The following is a 22423-nucleotide window of genomic DNA, read 5'->3' as shown; positions in this document are numbered from 1 at the left end:
AATTAATAATATGGTGCTATAAATATCAAATCATCTACGATACTCAAGTGTATCTGGGAATTGTATATTCTAAAATCACTAATCAATAGAACATGGGAAGGGTCCAAGCCCCATGTACCTAGTTTCCTGGATAGAGAACATTAAATACTGCGGAGAGAAGGTATTTTTTCACCCTCAAAAATTCCCCACGCAGTAAATCTTGTTTGCAAGGAAACAAAACCATATATATTTACATAATTCCTTTGAAAAACTGTCAGACACCTGCCTGCTTTTTTCAGTCTGATTAAGGGCTTCAACAAAATATTCACTTGGGGTAGAATGAGCATTGATCAGTTAACAGGAGAGAGTGGTTTAAGACTGGTTAGCAAGTAAGATTTTAATTTGACATTCCTGTGATCATTAGCATGAATTAGTTCTGTAAGGTTCTATGGGGAATAATTCCATGGTGGTCATATAAAGACAACAATACTTTGTTGCACTCTTGCAAACAAGGATGGCACATTTTGCATAAATAAATAAACAAACAGTGTAATAAGTAGGCACCTAAATGTTCCTATTTGCTTATCATTTCTTCAAGAAAATAGGTTTGGAACGTACACAGTAACCAATATTTTAATTATCACTTCAGGAGTTAAAAGGATGAAGCTGTCCACTGCCAATTGCTCAAGGCACAAACAGACCTAAATAGGCTTCGTGCTAGTAGGCAGGAACCATGTTAGTCTTTTGAACTAGCCAGAGTTCATGTGATGATGTTACAATTGATGGCAACAAATGCATGCATGTTAGGTTTGTGAAATACAATTCTCATATTGGAAATGCCATCGGATTGTGTCCTGCAAAGCAGATCAAGAATGGAGTAGATTTCATAGGGAATGCATTACCCACCCAAAACACAATTCCGTCAGGTCCAAGAGAACAAAATATTGAACTTAACACAGGTCCAGGCACCAAAACACACTCATTTCTCCTGAACTGGAAGACTAAAATACCAGTCGCGATTCAGAGAAAGAGGTTCCAAATCTAGCATTTCCAGATTTCCTCAATCTCCTTAGTAAAGACTAACCAGGTCTAAGATGTACTATAACAATGTGCATTTGTCTCACCACATGCAAATGTGTTTTTTGTAATAAAATAATTACCACTTTTATTCAAGCAGATATTAATCAAGCTGACTGCCACGTTTATAGCATTTATTTTATTCCTCTCCCAGATAAATGTGTAACTGGCCTCCACAGTCACATTCACACAAGAATTTGTGAGCGTGCCACCTCCTGTAAAGACAGAAATTCTTTCTTTTAGTATTTTACTTGCAGGTGTATAACTAGTTTTCAAAACAATGCATTCTACATTTTTAATGAGAACAAGGATGCAGGGCAAAAATTACACCATAACACAACTATTCATTTACTGCTAAAGAATTTACATCCATAAGACATTATGTTCACATTCAAGACAGACAATTTTCGAACATGCTGATCTTCAAATTAAGCTCACAACTAAAGTTAGCTTCTTTTAAGCCCTTGTGATTTTAAGAGCACTAAGTTTACATTTTTTAAACATAAATATTGACATTAAACAACAAACTGAATACTAAACCATATGAAAATAAATAACCGAGGTAATTACAACAAAGATGGACTTCCCCAGTCAAGGACTTTAATTTTTTTTTAAACATAAATGTAAAGTAAACAGGATCTGAAATGTAAACTCTTCAGGTCAGTACAATTTGATGTCCCTATGACAACACAATTTTTATTTTGGTGGTGGTGGAGGGGTCAAAGGGGAGTTAGAGAAGGAAGAGTTTAAAGAACAAGCATGAGAACATAAGTGTCTCCCTTTTGGGAGGGGGAGACAATAGATTAGATTATTTATGCCAGTGTGTGTCATAATTGTGAATCTATGTTCTGAAAGGCAACCCTGAGTAGCTGGAGAAGTTGTATCCTGTCTTTTTTCTGTAAACATGTTTTCATTAGCGTTGGTTCAAAATCAAGGCACTTAAAGATAGCATGGGTACCAAGGCGTCACGCAGGGCGACCATATGCCCAGTTTATCAGACAACAGAATAAAGAATGATCAACGTATCACCTGCACGTAAGCATTACAGCAAGAAAATGCAATGTATACTTGGACATCTTACACCAAAAGAAACAGCAGCTCAACCGAAACACCCACCCTGAAACAGGGTGTAAAGCGAGAATCCGTAAATTAACCTTCGACTGACTAGTCTCCCACATTTCTAGATCCCGCTTGGCATTCTTGTCCGTGAGTACAGTTCACCAACGCCTCTCTTCTACATGATACCTTGGCGCATTGTAGGAACTGCCCTTGGTGAAGGTTAAACACATCGTGAGCTTCCGCCGTCATGAGGAATATGCTGTTAAGGTAGAGGTCAATAACGATATTGCAACTGCCTGCAAACTACTGTGTCAGGCCCATCACCGACTAGATTTCACGCATGGGTTTCAGCCGTGGAAGAGACAAGAGTCTAGCATAGGGGGACCAACGTAACACCCGGGTCGCCACCTGATCCCATGCTACAGCCACCTGCTGGACAATGAAGGGGTGGGGTGGTCTTTGGGTATACCCGCACCAGCACAAGGCAGTGCAGGAGGTCTGCCACTGCAGCCCACACACCCAACAGAGTTTTCTCCATGTTCACGACATCAGAACACCACCGAGCAGCATATTGCAAAAGGCTCACAAAGTAGTGCAGATGGAGGTCCGGCAATTCCAGACCCCCTAGGTGAGTGTCTGACTTTAGGATATCCAGCTTAACTCCGCTGTGCTTGCCTGCACACACTAGGGGCACTAGGAGTTTATTGAGTTTAGCGAAGGTGGATAGTGGAAATTTGTATATGGCATTTTGCAGGGCATATAAACAGCGGGGGAGGAAAAACATTTTATTCAGTGCGACCCTGCCCATCACCGACAGCGGCAGGCGTACCCAGAAATAGAGGAGTCTTTCAGTCCCCAAAGGACCTTGCCCATGTTAATGTTATAGCGGGCTACCGGATTAGTCGGTATCTTGATCCCCAGATAACGAAAATGAGCCCTCTCCCAGTGAAGCTCAATCACAGGAAGCTCAGCTGATCGCTTCCGTGCTAGTGCAGCCAATGGGAATAGTACAGTGTTCTGTTTATTGATCTGAAGGCCCTACGCTGCTCTGAATTCAGAAATGATGTGCAACAGTATACTAACAGACTGCTCCAGGCGGGTGACATACACTAGTGCGTCATCTGTGTAGAGTGAGACAATGTGGCTGTTGCCCACCACTTCGATCCCCCAGTCGGCCATGTCGTGGAGAAGGCGTATCACCAGAGGCTCCATTGATAAAGCGAAATGGCGCAGCAACAGGGGGCATCCCTGTCCAATACCCCTCTCGATGGGGAAACGTTCTGACACTGCGGGCCGGTTCGAACCCTTGCAACTGGACCTGCATCAAGCAACTTCACCCAAGACAGAAATATTGGTCCAAGCCCCATTCTCTGAAGAACCTCCCAGAGGTACTTCCTATTGAAGGTGCCGAATGCATTTTCGACATCTAAAGCCGCTTCTATCTCACTATCAGTGACTTAGTGTAAGACTTGGGACAACCGCCGCAATTCATGTGGGGCCCCGGCATAAACCACACTGCTCATCGTGTACTAGATGAGTGACCATGCTACAGTCTCGTAGCAAGAGCTTTTGCAAAAAAAATTCACATCAACCCCCAGCATGGACAAGGAACGATGGGAGCTGGGATCCAAAGGGTCCCTATTCGGTTTAAGGAGCAGAAATATCTGCGCTTCATGCATGGTCTGCGGCAGTATACCACACTCATGCACCTCAAAGAACGTTTATTCACAGGTAGGGGAGGAACAACTCTGAATATATTTGGTAATACTACACTGGCGCCTTTCAATGCGCCATACCCTGAAATGCCTCATCCTACTCCTCCGATGAGAGCTCTCCCACAAGACTTTCAGCCATGAGGCAAGGGAGTGGCAACTGATCTAGGTAGTTGAATGCTCTCTCTAATCCATTAACTCCCTGTGCGTCATAAGCTGACGCAAGGTGGTCACGCAGAAGGAGGTTTCCTGTGGCCTGTCTCAGAGTCTCAGGAAAGAAGCACTGGGGGTGGTTGTTCCCTCCTAACCAACCACGCCAGCAGACATCCCAATTTATCACCCTCATGATGTAGTAACTGTTGATAGTCTTGCCAAACCAATCGGTCCAGCCTATCCCAGATCCCCTCCACCGCCCTCTGGGCTGTCAATAGTGGCCTACTCTGGGCTCCCAGCACAGGAGCGTCCAGTTGGAGGGCCGTCAGCTGTCTTTCTTCCTCTAGCATTTGCACCTCCAAGCGAAGCATGGAGCCACCAATACGTGAAGAGAACTCCCCTCGTGCCAATGCTTTCAGCATGTCCCACTCTATACCCCTATAGGTCGACGTTGGCCAGTTGAAGTCAAAATATCCAGCTGTCACCAACCTGAGCTCCTTATGAAGCACGGAGTCCATACGCACCTCTGGGCAAAGTCTCCACAAGGGCACCAAAGGTCTCTCACGACCCACCTCCCTCTCTAGTAGCAGTGGTGCATAATCTGAAAAGAACCTACCCAGTCTCTGTGTCCATACCACTTGACTGGCTATATCCACCATGCTAAGAATCTGTCTAGGTGGCTATATGTGTTATGTGTCGGGACACAGCATGTGTATTCCTTGTTGTCTGGGCGCGTCATGCACCAGACATCCAGACAACCTGTCCAGTCCATCACCTCACGCAGTGCAGCTACCATATTGGGCTTTGTACCTAACCTGGGAGGGTGATGATCCCAATCACTGACTGGCACCAAGTTAAAATCCCCAGCCCAGTGTAGCAGGGTTTCAAGGTAGGGGCAGAGTTATTTTTCTAGATCAAGATATAACGCCCTACCATCTGTGTTAGGCGCATACACATTCCATAAACACACTTTGCGTGCGTCCAGTAGACCACACAACAAAAGGTAATTTTCCCCTCCACATCTGCCTTAAAACTTCACATCCAGAAAGGGACCGGAGGTGTGACCCAAACGGAGACGCCATGGGCATAATTAGAGTAAGTACCAGAGTAGAACTGCACCCTTCACCTCCTCTGCACCTTCTGGGCCTTGCTCTCCAAGAAATGAATTTCTGTGCAGCAGAACAATCTGTATACCCTGCCGTCTGAGGTATGTGTGGACTCTATATCGCTTAACATAGAAGTTAAGTCCCCGCACATTCCAAGCCACAACTTTAAAGTGTGTAGTCACAGTGTCTTGTAAACCTTTGTGCCTCTTTCTACCGCCACACCCCACCACCCACTGCCGTGCCATCGCTGCAAAATAAAAAAACTATTTCAACAGAAATAACCCATCCCTCCCACTGGGTAGACACTCTAGAACAATATGTGTCTTCCTAATCACCCCAAACCCGCTACACCTACCGAATTTTAATTCACTCCACTCTAAAGATCATAGCACCCAAACAACACACAATGTTAAATCAAATCACAACCACAGTAATATAAATGGGGAGCAAGAGACTTACAATTGCGTTAGCTGCAGACACCAGACCTAGTTGCACCAAACACACACAACACATCCAAACCCACACAACCTCTACTATACAATCCCAAAAGAGACAATACATAAAGAACATGAAGGAGAAGGAGTGAAAAAAGGGGTGCGTGGGCCCAACCTGCCCCATTCAACTCAGTACAGTCCACAGGCTTTTGCCGTGGTCCAGCCTTGGTCCCACTGCAGGGGTAGATCACACACCTAGGATGAGTCACTCCAGGGTAGTACTGCACCGGTTGGATACAGCCAAAAAATGGCTTGCTGGAATCCCCTCTGTGTGGACCATGCTTTCTGCAAGCCACCTCCTGTGGATGGGCCCAGAGGGGCAGGAGAAATGCAGAATACCGGGGCTGGTGGCACAGAGCCTACAAAATTGTGGCCGCCATCTTGCTGCGCAGGTCACGTCCCCTATATGCTGTCTTGATTATGCAGAATAGCAGCATAGAAAATCAAACTGTTCCCTAAGATATTTTACCTCGTTCATGTACCACTGTTACCCATCAGGAAGAAAGGATTATCTCTACTACTTTTATGCAATAATTACATTTGGGCTGGGAGGAAACATCGCTTGGGTTGGAGGGTGTGTAGTGGGTTTCCTAGGCAGGGTAGTGCAGGGTAAAGAGGGGTCATGGGGAAGGGTTGTCAAGGGCTCAGTGTACCAAACCACCTTCTGTATTGCCAAGCTGCATAATCACACGACATGACTGAATGGCTCAAAGGAGAGACAGATGAGGCTTGTTGCTATGTAGACCAAAACCTGGCTATTAGACTGACAGGGGAGGTCACAGGATTAAAAAAACACCAGCAGGGGAAAGAATCTTTACATATCACAAATAACTCTGTCAATATGGGATACTAGTCAGTAGACACCTACCGTTCACCACCAACTCCAGTTCTTAAGATTATAGATTTTACTCCAGGCATGGACGTGGCAGCATTTGCTAAATAGAGAGCCATGAGGTGCCGGAAACTTCAGGATTACTTCCACTGGAGGTTAATCAGATGCTACTCAAATTCTTTTAAGGCATAAAATGTGAATATAATATTCCAGAGTCAAAATGGTTCTGCTATGTTTAGATAAGGCACAGGGATGAGGGAGGAAGCTACCTGTGAGATGGTCACTTTTGAAAGGTTTCTCAAAACACTAACCTCACCCCAACATCACCCTAAATGCAAGAGTCCCCAGCAGAAATAACCATACCAGAAGTAACGGGAAAAAGAGCTAGACATTACACTGGATCATAAATACTTGAGGGAAATCTTTTTAACCAATAACTTTGCGCATCATGCACCAGGAAAGAGACAATGTACAAGATTTTATATAAATGGCATTACACCCTGGGTCATCTACTTGCCTCCAACCTCTCAAGAACCCAAGCTTGTTGTGGGATGTGCAAAGAGAAAGGCTTGATCACCCACCTCCTTTGTCTTGCCCCAAACTGAGCCAATTCTGGGGTGAGGTCTTGTTGGGCATTTCTCAAATTTTGTTGGGGGATGAGGAGACTTAGCTAAGACTGCTAATACAACATTATTAGGCAGACCCTCTGAAGAGGTACACCCTCTGCACTTAAGGAGAGATACAATTATTTCTCAGTTTCTCTTGGTGGCAAAGCAAGTAGTACTGACCTGTTGGGGTCAGCAGGAAGGAATAGTTTACCTGTAACTCCAGTTCTCTCGTAGGGGTATTTCCATTATAGTCATAAGTGTTGAATAGTTCATCTGCCTGCGGGGACCCCTAAGCACTTTTTCCAATCTAACTTCTTAAGTGTTCATGTTCACCTTACTTCAGGAAGGGCTGCAAAGTCACTTAAGAATGTCAATATGCAGCCTAAAGGAAAGGCTACATTGTCCAAATTTCGTCATCCTGTTTGCTTTGAAAAGAACAAAGCTAAGGCACATGCATTCAAATGCATGAATGAGTTGAAAATGTAGCTGAAAAAATCTTTTACATACCTTTTTGTAATGCAAAACAATGATGGAGTGTAGCCCATAGGCTGCCATTATAAATGAAGAAAAAGGAGACTGTGACTTTAAGAACAGCCAGTCCTCCAGTATCCCATCATGCCTAGAGAGAGGCAGTTACCGCAGTTATTTTTGTAGGCAGTCTTAGCTGAGAGTAATGATATAACTGAGATATTATTTTGTCTACTCCATCAGGGAGGAGGGAGGGTTGCTTATGACTATCATGGAAATACCCCTACGGGAGAACTGGAGTTACAAGTAAGAAACTGTTCCTTCTCTCGTAGGGGATTTCCATGTAAAGTCATAAGCGTTAAACAGAATAGCAAGCCCATCCCATTAACAGAGGAGGAGTAGACATAACAATAATTAAATACGCTATCAAACAAAGAGGTTCCTGAGAGAAGCCTGTCCTACCTGAGCATCTGCCCTGGCATCAGAGTCAAGACAGTAATGTTTAGTGAACGTGTGGACAGACCTCCAGGTCGCAGCTCTACAGATGTCTGCTAAGGGAATATTCCTCATAAAGGCAGTCGTGGCAGACTTGCCTCTGGTAGAACGTGCTCTTGGTCTGCCAGCTAGGGTTTTGTTAGCTAGATGGTAGCAAAATTGAATACAGGAGACAATCCATCTAGAGATTGATTGTTTGGAAGTCGCCAGACCGGTGCGAACCGGATCATAATTAACAACAATTGTGGAGATTTTTTAATAGATCTGGTTCTAAGTAGAATTTTAAACCCCTCTTTAGGTCTAAAGAATGGAGAGCCCTCTCTGCTAGAGTAGATGGGTTTTGAAAGAAAGTTGGCAAGGAAATCGACTGGTTGACATGAAAGTCAGAGATAACCTTGGGTAGGAATTTAGGATGTGTTCACATCACTACCTTGGAGGAGTATAATACTGTTTAGGGCTTGTGAGCACCTGAGAGCCTGAATCTTGCTAACCCTGAGTGTTGATGTAATTGCAGCAAGGAAAGCAGTTTTCCAAGTTAGGTGTTGGAGAGATGCCTTGTGTATGGGCTCAAATGGATTTTGTATGAGGCGCAAAAGGACCACATTAAGCTCCCATGGTGGAGAAGGGCGCCTAACTGGAGGAAAGACCTTCTTTAATCCTTCTAGGAAATCTTTGATGACTGGTATCCTAAAGAAAGAGGATTGCGAAGGACCTTTTCTGTTTGCAGTCAGAGCTGCCAGTTGCAGACCAGATTTAGCCAGGTGTAACAAGTATGGAAGAATGACATCTTCCTGGCAAGATGTAGGGTCTATCATTTTGTTGACACACCAGATGTAGAATCTCTTCCATTCGAAGGAATATGCTGCATGGGTGGATGGCCGTTTCACCTCTTTTAGAATTTCCATACAATCCTGTGGAAGATTTAGGTGCCCATACTTTACTAACTCAGGAGCCATGCTGCCAAACTCAAGGAGGAGAGATTGAAGTGTCTCATCTGCCCTCCCAATTTTGTTAGGAGGTCTGGCCTGCATGGCAGCCTGAGATGTGGTTGGAGCGACTGGTGAAGGAGGTTCGGGAACCACCACTGCCTCGGCCACTCTGGTGCAATGAGGATCATTCTGGCTTAAGTTGTTGAGAGTTTGAGGAGGACTGCTGGGATCAGGGGAATTGGTGGAAAGGCAAACAAAAATTTGTTGGACTAGTCTATCCACAGAGCATTCCCCAAGGATTCTGGATGGCAAAACCTGGCGGCAAAGTCGCAGCATTTTTTGTTTGCTGCTGTGGCAAAAAGGTTGGTAGAAGGTGTGCCCCACAAATGGAAGATATATTGAACAACGTCTTCGTTCAGCACTCACTCGTGGTTCTCTTCGAGAAGTCTGCTGAGGGCATCCGCTTGTACATTCTGAGTGCCTGGAAGGTGAGTTAATACTATCTTCAACCTTCTGGCCAGGAGCCAGTGCCATATCGACTGGGCCTCTTGAGACAAGACTCTGGATCTGGTTCCCTCCTGCGTGTTCAGGTAATACATGGTGGTTGTATTGTCTGTCTGGACAAGCAGGGTGTCGGTGTTGAAGGACAGGAGAAATGCCTTGAGAGTCAGATACACCGCAAGGAGCTCGAGGAGACTGATGTGATATGACGACTCCTTGGGAGACCGGAGGCCTTGTGTTTGTAGGTGAACCATATGGGCTCCCCATATGAGGAGAGAGGCATCTGTCACGTCTGTGATGGAGGCTTTGGACGAAAAGACATCCCTTGTAGGAGATTGGCTGGAGAACACCACCAACTGAGGGATCTGATTGCGTGGGTGGACAGAAAGATTCTGTCTTCCCGGCTTCCAGACATTGGATTCCAGTGGTCCTCCAGGCACTCCTGAAGAGGTCGCATGTGGAGGTGAGCGTTGGGTGTCAGAAAGATGCAGGAGGCCATGAAGCCTAGAAGTGAGGAGACTGTGGGCACTTTTGGGCAATGCATAGCTTTGAATGCATGACACTTCTGGAGAATGAATAAGTGTCGTTCCTCCGAAGGACACACTTTTGCCTGTAGTGTGTTTATGGTAGCTCCTAAGTAGTGCAATATCTGGACAGGTACTGTTGTGGACTTGAGAAAGTTGATGTGAAGCCCTAGCCGATAAAGGAGATCGCGTGTCCATTTGAAATGTAGTTGGGCTTCCGCAAAGGTGGATGCCTTGATTAGCCAGTCATCCAGATATGAGTAGACGAAGATTCAGTGCCTTCGAAGATGTGCTGCCATCACAGCCATGCATTTGGACAAAGTTCTGGGTGCTGACTGTAGACCAAACGGTAGGACGGTGTATTGGAAATGATCTTGTCCCACAACAAATCTCAGGAACTTCCAGTGCTTTTTTACGATGGGGATATGGAAGTAGGCATCATGTAGCTCTACTGAGCAAAGCCAGTCCCCTTGGAGGATCTGGGGGTATATATGGTGCAAGGCCAGCATCCTGAACTTTTCCTTTCAGATCCATTTGTTGGCAGTCTTCAGGTCTAGAATGGGTCTGAACTCTTTCTTGTCCTTTTTTGGAATGAGGAAGTACCTCGAGTAAATGCCTTTTCCATGCTGGTTGAGGGGAACAGGTTCTACTGCTTTCTTTTCCAGCAGGATGGAAACTTCCACCTTTAGAAGGCTGAGATGAGAAGTGGTTGACTTCGGCGGAATACTTGGTGGTGAGGTAGAAAACCTGAGACAATACCCATTTTGTACAATGTTCAAGACTCAAATGTCTGTTGTAATTCGTTGCCACTCTGCCAGGCAATTGGTGACGCATCCCCCTAAGGGGGTGGGTAACGGACGCAGGGGAAGAATGCTTTCAGGGTTTTGAGGCTGAAGGTTGTCGAGATCCCTGATTGGGTTGATGTGTTGTTCGTCCTCTTACAGTTCTTACAGGAAGCCACTGAGGGGTTTGAACCCTCTGAGTATAATAGCAACATTGGAAAGGTCAGAAGGGTCTTCGTTGCTCTTCAGGTTTTTCAACGCCTACTGCCTTCAATGTGCCTACCTCAGCCTTCATCCTTGCCATGGCAGGAGAGCTGAACAGAGTGGAGCCAGAAAATGGCAAGTTCTGAATGCGTTGCTGAGTGTACAGTTTCAATGACGTTAGACGCAGCCAGGAATGCCTCCTTAGCGTTACCCCATGGCAGTATGCATGTGCAGAGAGCAAGGATGAGTCCGCCGCTGCACTAATGATCTGGTTAGAGACGATGGCACCTTCTTGGACGAACTCTAAAAAATCTTCCTTCTGAGTTCTCAGGAGGTGGTCAGCAAATTGTAGTAGGGAGTCCCACAGGGTCCTATCGTATATGCCCATGAGGGCTGTTGCGCTTGCTGCCTTCGTGGAGGTTGCAGTCGAACTACAGACTTTGCGACCTGTCAAATCCACCTTTTTACTCTCTTTGTCAGGAAAAGAGGTAGTAGACGGACACATAGCGTAAGATTTGCAGGCAGCCAGTATTACCACCGAAGCAGGTGGAGGATCGGAGTGCAGAAACAAGGGCCTTGCTCCGGAGGACAATACTTTTATAGTAGTCTTGAAGGAGCAGACTTAGACCTAGCCAGCGTAAGGAAGACTTCCATGGCAGGTTCCAGAAGACCAGGCACTAGTGGTAGCAAAGGTCTGGCATCTATGCGCTGCTGGAAAGTCTCAAATTTGATCGAAGTTGATGTTGTTGGGCCAGCCATCGGAATGTTCAGTTTCACTGCACCTCGTACTAGAACTTCATGAAAGGTGTTGATATCATCAATAGGAGAGGAGCGAGGTTGAGGTGAATCTGTTAGTGTACATGAATAGTCTCTGGTGGAGGACGAGGAATCTCTATGACTGTAGGCACGCAATCTTGATCTTTGTCGAGATCTGTAGTGGCCTTGAACGGCCACATGACTGATGACCATGACGAGAATGGTGGCACGATCTTGAGCGCAGTCTGGGAGCTGGGGCGGTGCTAGGCACTTGAGGCACCGGAGATGGTACAGATGCCGTGAGAACCGGAGCAGCCGGCCGCAGCGGAGTCAGACTTCAAGGTGAAGGTTCAGGAGGAGGAGGAGTAGCCGCCGGTGGAAGAGAGGTGTGAGGAGAAGCTGACAAAGGAAGAAGCACCAGAGAAGGAGAGACATCTCTAGAATGGTGCGATTCTGATGAAGGATAGATCATTCTCCATTTCTGCCTCCTCAACGTCGATCTTTCTCTCCAACATCTAGGTGTCAACGTTGAGCGGGACCTCAACATCGAACTGCGACATTGGCGCTTCCTTCGCCTCGACGTTCATTCCAACGATGTCGCTACACTCCTCAACGTCGTGTGCTGAGTAGCTGGAGTCCTCAACATCATGCGACATCTTGACGTCAAGCGGCAACGTTTGTGCGATGTCGAGCGTGATTTCGACGGCGAACATGTCGACGCCGTACCTCATCTCAATGTCGACCGGGACTGAAAGCGTTTTTTGCCAGAAAAACACCTCTCAGACCTTCCACGTCCACTGGAGGCTGAGGGAAGAGCTCTGGTGGAAGACTGGCCTTCCCCTCGCTCAGAGGTCCAATTGGCTTCTTGCTAGCATGGTCTCTCTGCTCCCTCTTGAAGATGAAACTTCTCCCTGTAACGCAGGGTAGGTCTGGAAAAGGACTTGCAGATGTTACAGGAGGCAGGAAGGTCTGAAGACGGCAGGCAGATGATACAAGCATCATGTGAGTCTGTTTTGGCCTTTTTTCTGCCACATCTTGGGCATTTGTCAAATAGAGAAGGCATTGTTTCTGGGAAAATGCCTTATTTTATGTCAGAAAAAGACACAAATCAAGAAAGAAAGAAAGACTAAAGGTGTCAGGTGAAACAGTTGTCATTGTGATTTTCACTCACTTTTTGAAGTAAAAACATAAAATGGTAGAGCTTAATGCTCCAGGGTCCTGTCAGCAGGACCAGAAAAAAGAACAGAGGTAACTGCCTCTATCCAGGCATGATGGGATACTGGAGGACTGGCTGTTCTTAAACTCACAGTCTCCTTTTAATTCAATTTTAATTGCCGCCTATGGGCTACACTGCCCTGCACTCCATTATTGTTTTGCATTACAAAAAGGTTTGTGAACAATTTTTTCTGCTAAATTTTCAACTCGCTCATGCATTTGAATGCATGTGCCTTAGCTTTGTCCTTTTTAAAGCAAACTGAATGAAGAATTGTGGACACTGTAGCCTTTCCTTTAGTCTGCATATAGACTTTAAGTGACTTTGCAGGCCTTCCGGAAGTAAGGTGAACATGAACACTTAAGAAGTTGGATTGGAAAAAGTGCTGTGGGGTACCTGTAGGCGGGCAGAACTATTCAACGCTTATGACTATACCTGTAAATCCCCTACGAGAGAACTCCTGTCTTACCACAACTGGCTTCAGTTACTAGGGAGGCTCTCGGTCTACGAACATTTAGCCTATGAAATACTTAACAAAGGGGTCTTATCTTATAAAATATGGAAGCCAGTATTGGAATTCTTCAACAATGCCCAAATGGGCTTACGTGTCCTCAGAGGCTGAGGGTCTTAGGCTTGGTGGATGATACTCATTATCCTAGTTTTAGGAAGCTGGTCAGTTGTTCGCAGGACGGAATAGCAGACAATAGAATGATGCGACAGGTGCAAGTGGGATCTGTTTTGGCATGAGGGTGTTTTAAGGGGATTTAAAGTGGGTTGCTACTCTTTGTTGTAAGAAACACAAACTTTAATTAAAAAGTTATTGAAACCTAAACATGATGGCATGTTGGGTAATCAGTACGCTTTAGAAATGGTAATTAAGAATACTACTGACAAATGGGCTGGACACAGAGGTGTCCTGGTTATTTTCACGCCTTGTTCAACTCTAGAGAATGACAACACTTTAGTCAAGAGGATCTTAATGTGTTGATGGAAGGTACCTTAAGTAAAGCAGGTAAGGTTCTTGTATCAACAAGCAGAACAGTATAAGTACTTGCCTGAAAACCTTGCTTTGGAATTACTCCTTTCCACAGGGCAGCTGTGCAGTCTGACAGCTGCTCTAGAGAGGGCTTAATTTCAAACATTCATGACTTTGCAGCAGGATTAATTTAATGTAGCTGGACAACTCGAATTCTTGCTGGGGTTCGCAGGCCATTCTACAGGTTGGACCTGTGCTAGAGAAGGTTCAGGTATTCATGAGTGTGCATTAACAATAATTAGGAGCAGTTTGGAGTGTGGATGGGCTTAGGGATGAGAAAAATATTTTCTCAAGGCAATCTGTGTTTAGTAAAGAGGGCATTGAGAAAGTATAATAACACTCTGACAGTACACCAAAGCTTGACGGAGTTCAGTAGAAGCCACAACAGGGGAAAATGTTTCTTTAAAGACACCAGCAGCCAGGCTGCAACTTCATGTTTTCTATTGCAGTTGGTTTAGGGAGTGAGCATTTCTTTTCTGGGACTTAAAAAACAGAATGTTACAACTGTAAATAAAACCTCAGAGTTCACGGAAAGAACAGATGTGTTTTCATGCTTTCATGTCTTGCACTTCATGCACCAAAATATAGAGGGTACCTGCATCTGTCGACATGATGAAATTGTTGGGATCAACTAGTGAACTAGTTACATTAAGTGTCACAAAACCTATAGGAAAAAAAAGAAGAAAATAATGAACAGATAAACCACTCATTTTATTTAAATAAACCTATGAACAGAGTCCTTTGTTACTGGGACCATGATAAATGCTTTTAATGATTCCTGCTAAACAGCGGAGCAAGAGAATGAATGCAGTCCTTTCTGCAGAATGGCTACTCAAATAGACATTAACAGTTCCCTCATCTCCCACATATACCATACCAGCTAGAACCACGTCTCATTTTTTTTAAACCCTTATTTATGAACTCAACGAACAACTATACCCTGGATTCAGGAGATTAAGGCACACCAGAGAGGAACGGACATTATACTTTCAGGATCACAGTTGTATATTGGTGACACGCTCACCCCAACATTCCACAAATCTTCTGGCCCTAGAACACCGACCACGTGGTTCACCCGAGGTGCACTCCCCGTCCTTCCCCTGAACTCAGGGCTCTGTGACCTCTGCAGTTCTCCACAGGCCCCACACCTTTTTGAACTTACGAGGACACTCCCCGGCCTGCTACACCAATTTCTCTGCCCTCATACACCAATCAAAGGGTCTGATTTAGATTTCAGCTGAGGGGTTACTCTGTTACAACGGTGATGGCTATCCTGTCTGCCGAAATTTAAATCCCATTATTTCCTGTGGGATTTAGGTTTTGGCAGACGGGATATCCGTCACTGTTGTGATGGAGTATCTCCACCATCGAAATCAGGCCCTAAGTTTGCTTCCCAAGCTTGCGGAGACGGGATCCGATCCCACCCCCAGTGCCGAACCTAATTTCAGCGGGCAACCATCAGCGCAACACTGCAGAACAAAAGTGTATACCGATCTAACATCTGCTCCCCCTAAATCCCCAGAGTCACCAGCTGTGGCACGAGTTCTAGGGTGAAGTCAAGGACTTTTGATATCTGGTCACCCACAGCCCTCCAGAAGACCTAGATCCTGGGGAGGCCTAGAGAGTGTGAAGCAGAGTCTCCATGTGCCGGAAACCTCTTTGGCAGAAACAGTCATCAGCTCGCCTCATAGAGTACAACCTTATCCTTGTGATGTATGCCCTGTGGATTACATTTAACTGAATGAGTTGGAAATCGACCAGTATAGCCACCTCCCGGGGGTGTCACCATGCCACCCCCATTATTATCCTCCAGATGACCAAGGTCTCTTTCTCATTAGTCCCTGAGGTGGTCAAGCGGGGGGAGAATGTTATAGACTTATACAGAAGTGTTGAGTATATGTAGGACAGTGCATGATGTGTCAATGGGGTTCCTAGCACCCAACACTCCAGTGGGGACTTATCTAGGACTTCAGTGGAAGGGCAGGGTGATTTCGCAGCAAGTGCACAAGTTGTTAGATACTAAGTGTATTGACTCCATGTTGATTTGTATTACACTTGCCGTTTGACTACAGAATTATGCTATTATCCCGCCACATATCCCCCAGCTTGGATGCCAAGTAGGCTCCATTTTTTATGACCCTTTATTCACCGTAACCGTTTCAGGATGTCTGACTCCCAAAGAGGGGTTTTCAAAGTCAACATCCCAGCCAGCCAGTCTTTTGAGTGGCCCAATGCCATATACTGATCACAGTCAGGGCTGGTAGTGATGTTAGTCCCCTTTGGCTATAAAGACATCTAACATAGCCCTCTGGGTTCGTTGCTCATTTGTCAGCCAACAAGGAGGATTCTTGCTGCCCCGAAAAAAGCCCAGCCGTTTATCACTTGCAGCTGTACTTCCCAGTGGTAGAGCTGTAAGTCTGACAGAGCGATGCCTTCCTCAAGGGACTGCCTGCAGAAACACCTCATTTTCAGTCTTCAGTTTACTTGCCAGAGAGCAGATTCTTTTTGAAATTTGACAAAGTTGTGGCAGAAGTCAATAATGTAATTAACTGGTAAGTTTGAGCATCACAAATATGACACGCAATGTAACACTTTAGGCTAGGGAACAGAATTATTTTTTATACACACTGTGGTATTTAATGGCTAGAGTATGATGCAAGTTGTGCTTGTTGGTCAATATAACTTCATGCAATATTTTAGCACTGGCTCTGGAGAAACAACCATCTGCATGGTTCACTTGGGGTGAGGAGGGTGAATTCCACTGATTTGGGAAACTGAGGAAGTCTGAACAAGAAGCTTTACAAACTCAACAGGCTTTTAAGTATTTAACATCAACTGACCAATGCTTCTCTGCAGGCAAAAACTGCAAGAGGGGTGTGAGAACATGGTGATCTTGGACAACATTTCCCGCAGAATAAGAGACCAAAGAAGGGTCATCCAGATGGGTTTACTTTGCTATTTGAAAATGAATAGCCTCGTAAACTAGCTGCCACTTCTCAAACAGTATCTCCTTTCCAATATGCTAAAACCCTTATGGATGATGTGTAGAGCTTTTTAATTAGACAAGATTGTCCTGCTTAAATTCCAATTTACATAGATGGGTTCATATCAGACCTGAAAGGCAGTCCCTTTCCCTATCACAGAAACTCCCAGCTCCAAAGAAAAAAAATGACACAGTAACTCCATTGACAGGCAGTAATACATTCTAATATATCATTGTCAGAGTCACTGGAATTATGTGATTGTTCAGCCGTGGAGATTTTCGCATAATTAGATATTTGCCGCATTTGCCACATAATCCATCATCTGCCGCGTAATCTGCAGATTTTATTACAAAAATATTTTTTGTTTCTAGCTCAAACGGTTCAAAAGGTATTAAAAAAAAATGCAGTGACATGTATTGTTGCGTGGTGGAAGGCCCTTCGCAAAGCCTGACTGGTCACCTTTCTGTTCCTTATTGTTAAGTTTGGGAGTTAAATTGGTACTAATGAGGTGCAACCAAGGCCTAGACAGTATTACCAAGTTTTAAAATGACCAAATAATGAGGTAATGCATACTAAAATGTGCCGCTTTATGCCACATAATTTTCCTTTTCTTGCCACTTAATTTACTCAAAACCGCTGCATAGTTTAGCCCTCTTCTGCTGCATAATTCCAGTGGCCCTGATCACTGTAGATAGCAAACTATTGCCCTTACAAGGCTAGGCTTCAAAACATCTGTAGAATTTGGGTTTCCTTACGGTCCGACCTATAGTTTGTTTCAACTTCCACCCTTCCCTGTCTAAGTATGTGCTATGTAACATGCTCAGTCATTGTGGAATCCACTTTCCCTGATGATTTTGAAAGCTGTGTAAGCATGCTTATCTGTGGTGAGTACAGTCATTCTTTGTGTCACACTGCCAGACTTCCTTTGTCATTTTTCCCAAGTCAGTGTCTCCTTATCCTGGGGTCCCTATCTCCTGGGACTTCTGGGACATCCACATGCCCATGTCAGTGTCTTGCTACCATGGTGTCAGTGCTCTTCCATCCCAGTGTCTTTGTTCTCTAAAATCTCCATTTCCCAGGGTAGACACCATCCTTGTTCCAGTCTTCCTTTGTAATGGCCACTGCCTAGCCCTTTCTTGATATAAACAGAAGGTATCCCAACATAATACCTACATGCAAGTTACAATGTGTCGTATCCAGCTCCTACTCCACTCTCTGTGGCCGAATAGTTACTTTAGCGTCAAGATTTCTGTAAAGTGTCGCTGGAGATATAAAACGTATATTCCAAAGTGCAGATTCAAGGCTAAATAGCTAGACCTGAGAATGAAGCCCATTTGATGCTCAAATAACCCCTGCCTTTTCGCTTGTTAGTAGACAAAACAAATGCCTTTGGGAAGAAGACAGATTTGTCACATGTGTAATAAATTACTAGAGTCGTGCTAGCGGTGCAATCAAAGTAAACAGTGACCCCATTTTACATATTACCTTTGAAAAGCATGCACCACGTACCTCCACTGCCAGAACGAATTTTCGATGCAGTGACAGCTGCGATATTTTCAGATGTAAGGGGGCGAACACAGCTGACATCAAAGTTCTGAAGGTATGCCACTGGAGCGTTGTTGATGCAATGTTCACCCATTGGCTGTAATAGAAAGCCAACATTTTCAGTTCAGTGTGGAAAACATTTGATTACCCAAACAAAACTGCTAACAGTCCTACGTGTATGTATTGGCATCCACTTGTGGCCTATTTAAGTGGTTGCATTTGTAAACTGTTTGGGGACTTGTGGGTAGCAAAGAAAGCATGTGCTGGTTTGATTTCTCATCAAAGGTTTTGATGTCACATTCTGAAGCTTTAATAAAATGTTTAATTTCTAAAATTCTGCCATTCCTGGGGTTTTCAATTCGTTATTATAAAACTTATATGGAATTGTGGTATGCAAAGTTGTGTGTCTTTCTTTACATGCTTTCTTTAAAATATAATATATCAAGAAGAAATAACAAATATTAATGTCTAAACTTGTAACAATCAAGAGACACGTGACCCAACAGGTACAAAAAGGTTCTTCAAGGTTGTTTTCCCAAATCATTGCACTGTTGAAAATACAAGACAAAGGGGGTCATTCCAACCCTGGCGGTCAGTGTTAAAGCGGCGGCCAACCCGCCAACAGGCAGGCGGTAAAAAAAATGGAATTCTGACCCTGGCGGAATCCGCCAACAGAGACCGCCACTTTAACACTCCGACCGCCACGGCGGGACAAACAAATAGCGCGGCGGTCACCGCCAACAGACAGGCGGGAGACAATGTACCGCCCACCCTATCACAACCCACCAATCCGCCACCTTTTCCGGGGCGGTAGCCCCGCTGATAAAAACACGGCGGAAACAACCATTACAAACGGAAAACGCTCACCTCTACACACTCCGCGAGGAATCTGGACAGCATGGAACCCAAACTACACATCCACCAGCTATTGTCTTCCTGCTCCTCTACCAGGAGCACGAACGCCGGCGCAGAAGACAACGGTGAGTACTGCACCTACGACACAGGGGAGGGGGGAGGCAAAAAATTACGGGGACACACATATGCGACACACCCACCCTCACCCTCACCCAAAACTACATACACATCAATGCAGAGCAACAACTCAGAGTGACACCCCCAAACCTCCCGGAAGAATGCAAAGACAAAATAAAATGATCATGAAATTTGAAGTATATTGTACGGCTAAGTAAAAAAATATATTAACCATCTATAACTATATATACATATGTAAATTGTCCTGTCCAAATTGGGTATCAGCCATTGTTCGTGGGCCAATGGGCCTAAACACATGGGCAAAGCCCACACAGGATACCAGACTCCAATGGAGAGAACACTGCAGGGGCATCAGATAGCAAAACTACAGGCACCTCAGGGGGAAGGGAAGGGGGGCACCTCAGCCAGATGAGTCCACGACGCCAGATCCACGAGGGGCGTCCATGGCAACTGTGCCATCCTGGGGAGTGCAAAGCCACAGTCTCACAAGTCTCTACAGTGGGTGGATTGCCCACTGTGCCATCCTGGGGAGTGCAAAGCCACAGTCTCTCAAGTCTCTACAGTGGGTGGATTGTCCACTGTGCCAACCTGGGGAGTGCAAAACCACAGTCTCACGAGTCTCTACAGTGGGTGGATTGGCCACTGTGCCATCCTGGGGAGTGCAAAGCCACAGTCTCACAAGTGGATTACAGACTCCACTGGTTCTGGAGGAGGCATGGTGCCCAGAGTGCTTCGTGCAGCCCTGCCCGACACAGATGCGGGCCTGCCCCTTCTGCCAATGGGCCAGCGGTGCTTGAGACGGCGGTGCCCAGCGGAGCGGTGCAGAGACGGTGGTGCCCAGCGGAGCGGTGCTTAAGTTGAAGGGCCCAGCGGAGCGGTGCTTGAGATGAAGGGCCCAGCGGAGCGGTGCAGAGACGGCGGTGCCCAGCAGAGCGGTGCAGAGACGGCAGTGCCCAGCAGAGCGGTGCAAAGACGGCAGTGCCCAGCAGAGCGGTGCAAAGACGGCAGTGCCCAGCAGAGCGGTGCAAAGACGGCAGTGCCCAGCGGAGTGGTGCTTGAGTTGAAGGGCCCAGCGGAGCGGTGCTTGAAATGAAGGGCCCAGCGGAGCGGTGCTTGAAATGAAGGGCCCAGCGGAGCGGTGCAGAGACGGCGGTGCCCACTGGAGCGGTGCTTGAGTTGAAGGGCCCAGCGGAGCGGTGCTGAGACGGCGGTGCCCAGCGGAGTGGTGCTTGAGTTGAAGGGCCCAGCGGAGCGGTGCTTGAAATGAAGGGCCCAGCGGGGCGGTGCTTGAAATGAAGGGCCCAGCGGAGCGGTGCTTGAAATGAAGGGCCCAGCGGAGCGGTGCAGAGACGGCGGTGCCCAGCGGAGTGGTGCTTGAGTTGAAGGGCCCAGCGGAGCGGTGCTTGAGATGAAGGGCCCAGCGGAGCGGTGCAGAGACGGCGGTGCCCAGCGGAGCGGTGCTTGACATGAAGTGCCCAGCGGAGCGGTGCAGAGACGGCGGTGCCCAGCGGAGCGGTGCTTGAGTTGAAGGGCCCAGCGGAGCGGTGCTTGAGTTGAAGGGCCCAGCGGAGCGGTGCTTGAGATGAAGGGCCCAGCGGAGCGGGGCTTGAGATGAAGGGCCCAGCGGAGCGGTGCAGAGACGGCGGTGCCCAGCGGAGCGGTGCTTGAGATGAAGGGCCCAGCGGAGCGGTGCAGAGACGGCGGTGCCCAGCGGAGCGGTTCTCGACTTGAAGGGCCCTGTTCAGCGGTTCTTGAGACGGAGGTGCCCTGTTCAGCAGTTCTTGACTTGAAGGGCCCTGTTCAGCGCTTCTTGACTTGAAGGGCCCTATTCAGCGGTGCTTGACTTGAAGGGCCCTGTTCAGCGGTGCTTGAGACGGCGGTGCCCTGTTCAGCGGTTCTGGACTTGAAGGGCCCTGTTCAGCGGTGCTTGACTTGAAGGGCCCTGTTCAGCGGTGCTTGACTTGAAGGGCCCTGTTCAGCGGTGCTTGACTTGAAGGGCCCTGTTCAGCGGTTCTTGAGACGGCGGTGCCCTGTTCAGCGGTTCTTGACTTGAAGGGCCCTGTTCAGCGGTGCTTGACTTGAAGGGCCCTGTTCAGCGGTTCTTGACACGGCGGTGCCCTATTCAGCGGTGCTTGACTTGAAGGGCCCTGTTCAGCGGTGCTTGACTTGAAGGGCCCTGTTCAGCGGTGCTTGACTTGAAGGGCCCTGTTCAGCGGTTCTTGAGACGGCGGTGCCCTGTTCAGCGGTTCTTGACTTGAAGGGCCCTGTTCAGCGGTGCTTGACTTGAAGGGCCCTGTTCAGCGGTGCTTGACATGTGTGTCCAGGTCACCAGATCCGGCCATTACATGGATTTCACTCGCCACCTGACATGTGGCTGCCGGGCCCTTCGTGCACATCTGTCTTCTCGCTTGCGGGGCCCTCCTGTGCTGCCGTCCCGGGCCCGTGGGTGTCCTCCTGCACACCTGGAATGGGGCTGGTGGGGCCCTCATGGGCAGCTCGCCTGCTGCCGGACTTGTCGGGCGTGTTGCCCTTGCCACCCTTCCCTGCTCGTCTGTGGCTCTTTCCTCCCTTTGGCGGTGTGCCAGGTGGCACCCCACTCCCTGACAGTGCCAGGGTAGTGCTTTTGGAGCCTGCTGTCTTTGGCCTCTCGCGCCGGGCACTGGCATTCTTGGCTTTTTTTTCAGGGGGTGGGCTGGCCGTCTCTTTACTCCTAGCCGAAGTAGCTGGCCTTGAAGGTGGTGGACTCCAAAATCCTTTGACTATTGTCTTTGTAGGTCCAGGTTTTGTGGTGGCTGAGGTGCTGATTGGAGTCTTATGAGATGGAGGGGGTGGGTCAGTTGTTGGAAGGAGGTCAAGGTTGGAAAGGAAAATCAATTTAGAAAGACAGGGACGGGTGTTGTAGTGGGTATGGGAGTGGAGGAAGAGGATGTGGTTGTAGGAGAGTGAAGTCTGGTGTCTTTGGGTGCAGGTGCT

At 46.9% G+C, this 22423-nt stretch overlaps 1 protein-coding gene across 1 annotated transcript in view; it reads right to left on the bottom strand.

The window, feature by feature from the left end:
- TCTN2 (tectonic family member 2) overlaps positions 1–22423 on the bottom strand; it is a 161519-nt gene that overhangs the window by 78954 nt on the left and 60142 nt on the right. Inside the window, exons 8-10 of the mRNA XM_069215013.1 lie at positions 18422–18554; positions 14524–14592; positions 1140–1271 (exon numbers count right to left, since the gene is read on the bottom strand). Of these exons, the coding sequence (XP_069071114.1) occupies positions 1140–1271; positions 14524–14592; positions 18422–18554 (334 nt within the window). The remainder of the gene's footprint in view (positions 1–1139; positions 1272–14523; positions 14593–18421; positions 18555–22423) is intronic.

The sequence above is a fragment of the Pleurodeles waltl genome, chromosome 11 (assembly GCF_031143425.1).
Source record: "Pleurodeles waltl isolate 20211129_DDA chromosome 11, aPleWal1.hap1.20221129, whole genome shotgun sequence".
Lineage (NCBI taxonomy): Eukaryota > Metazoa > Chordata > Amphibia > Caudata > Salamandridae > Pleurodeles > Pleurodeles waltl.
The sequence above is the reverse complement of the archived record's forward strand: the minus strand, read 5'-3'. Positions and strand labels throughout refer to the sequence as shown.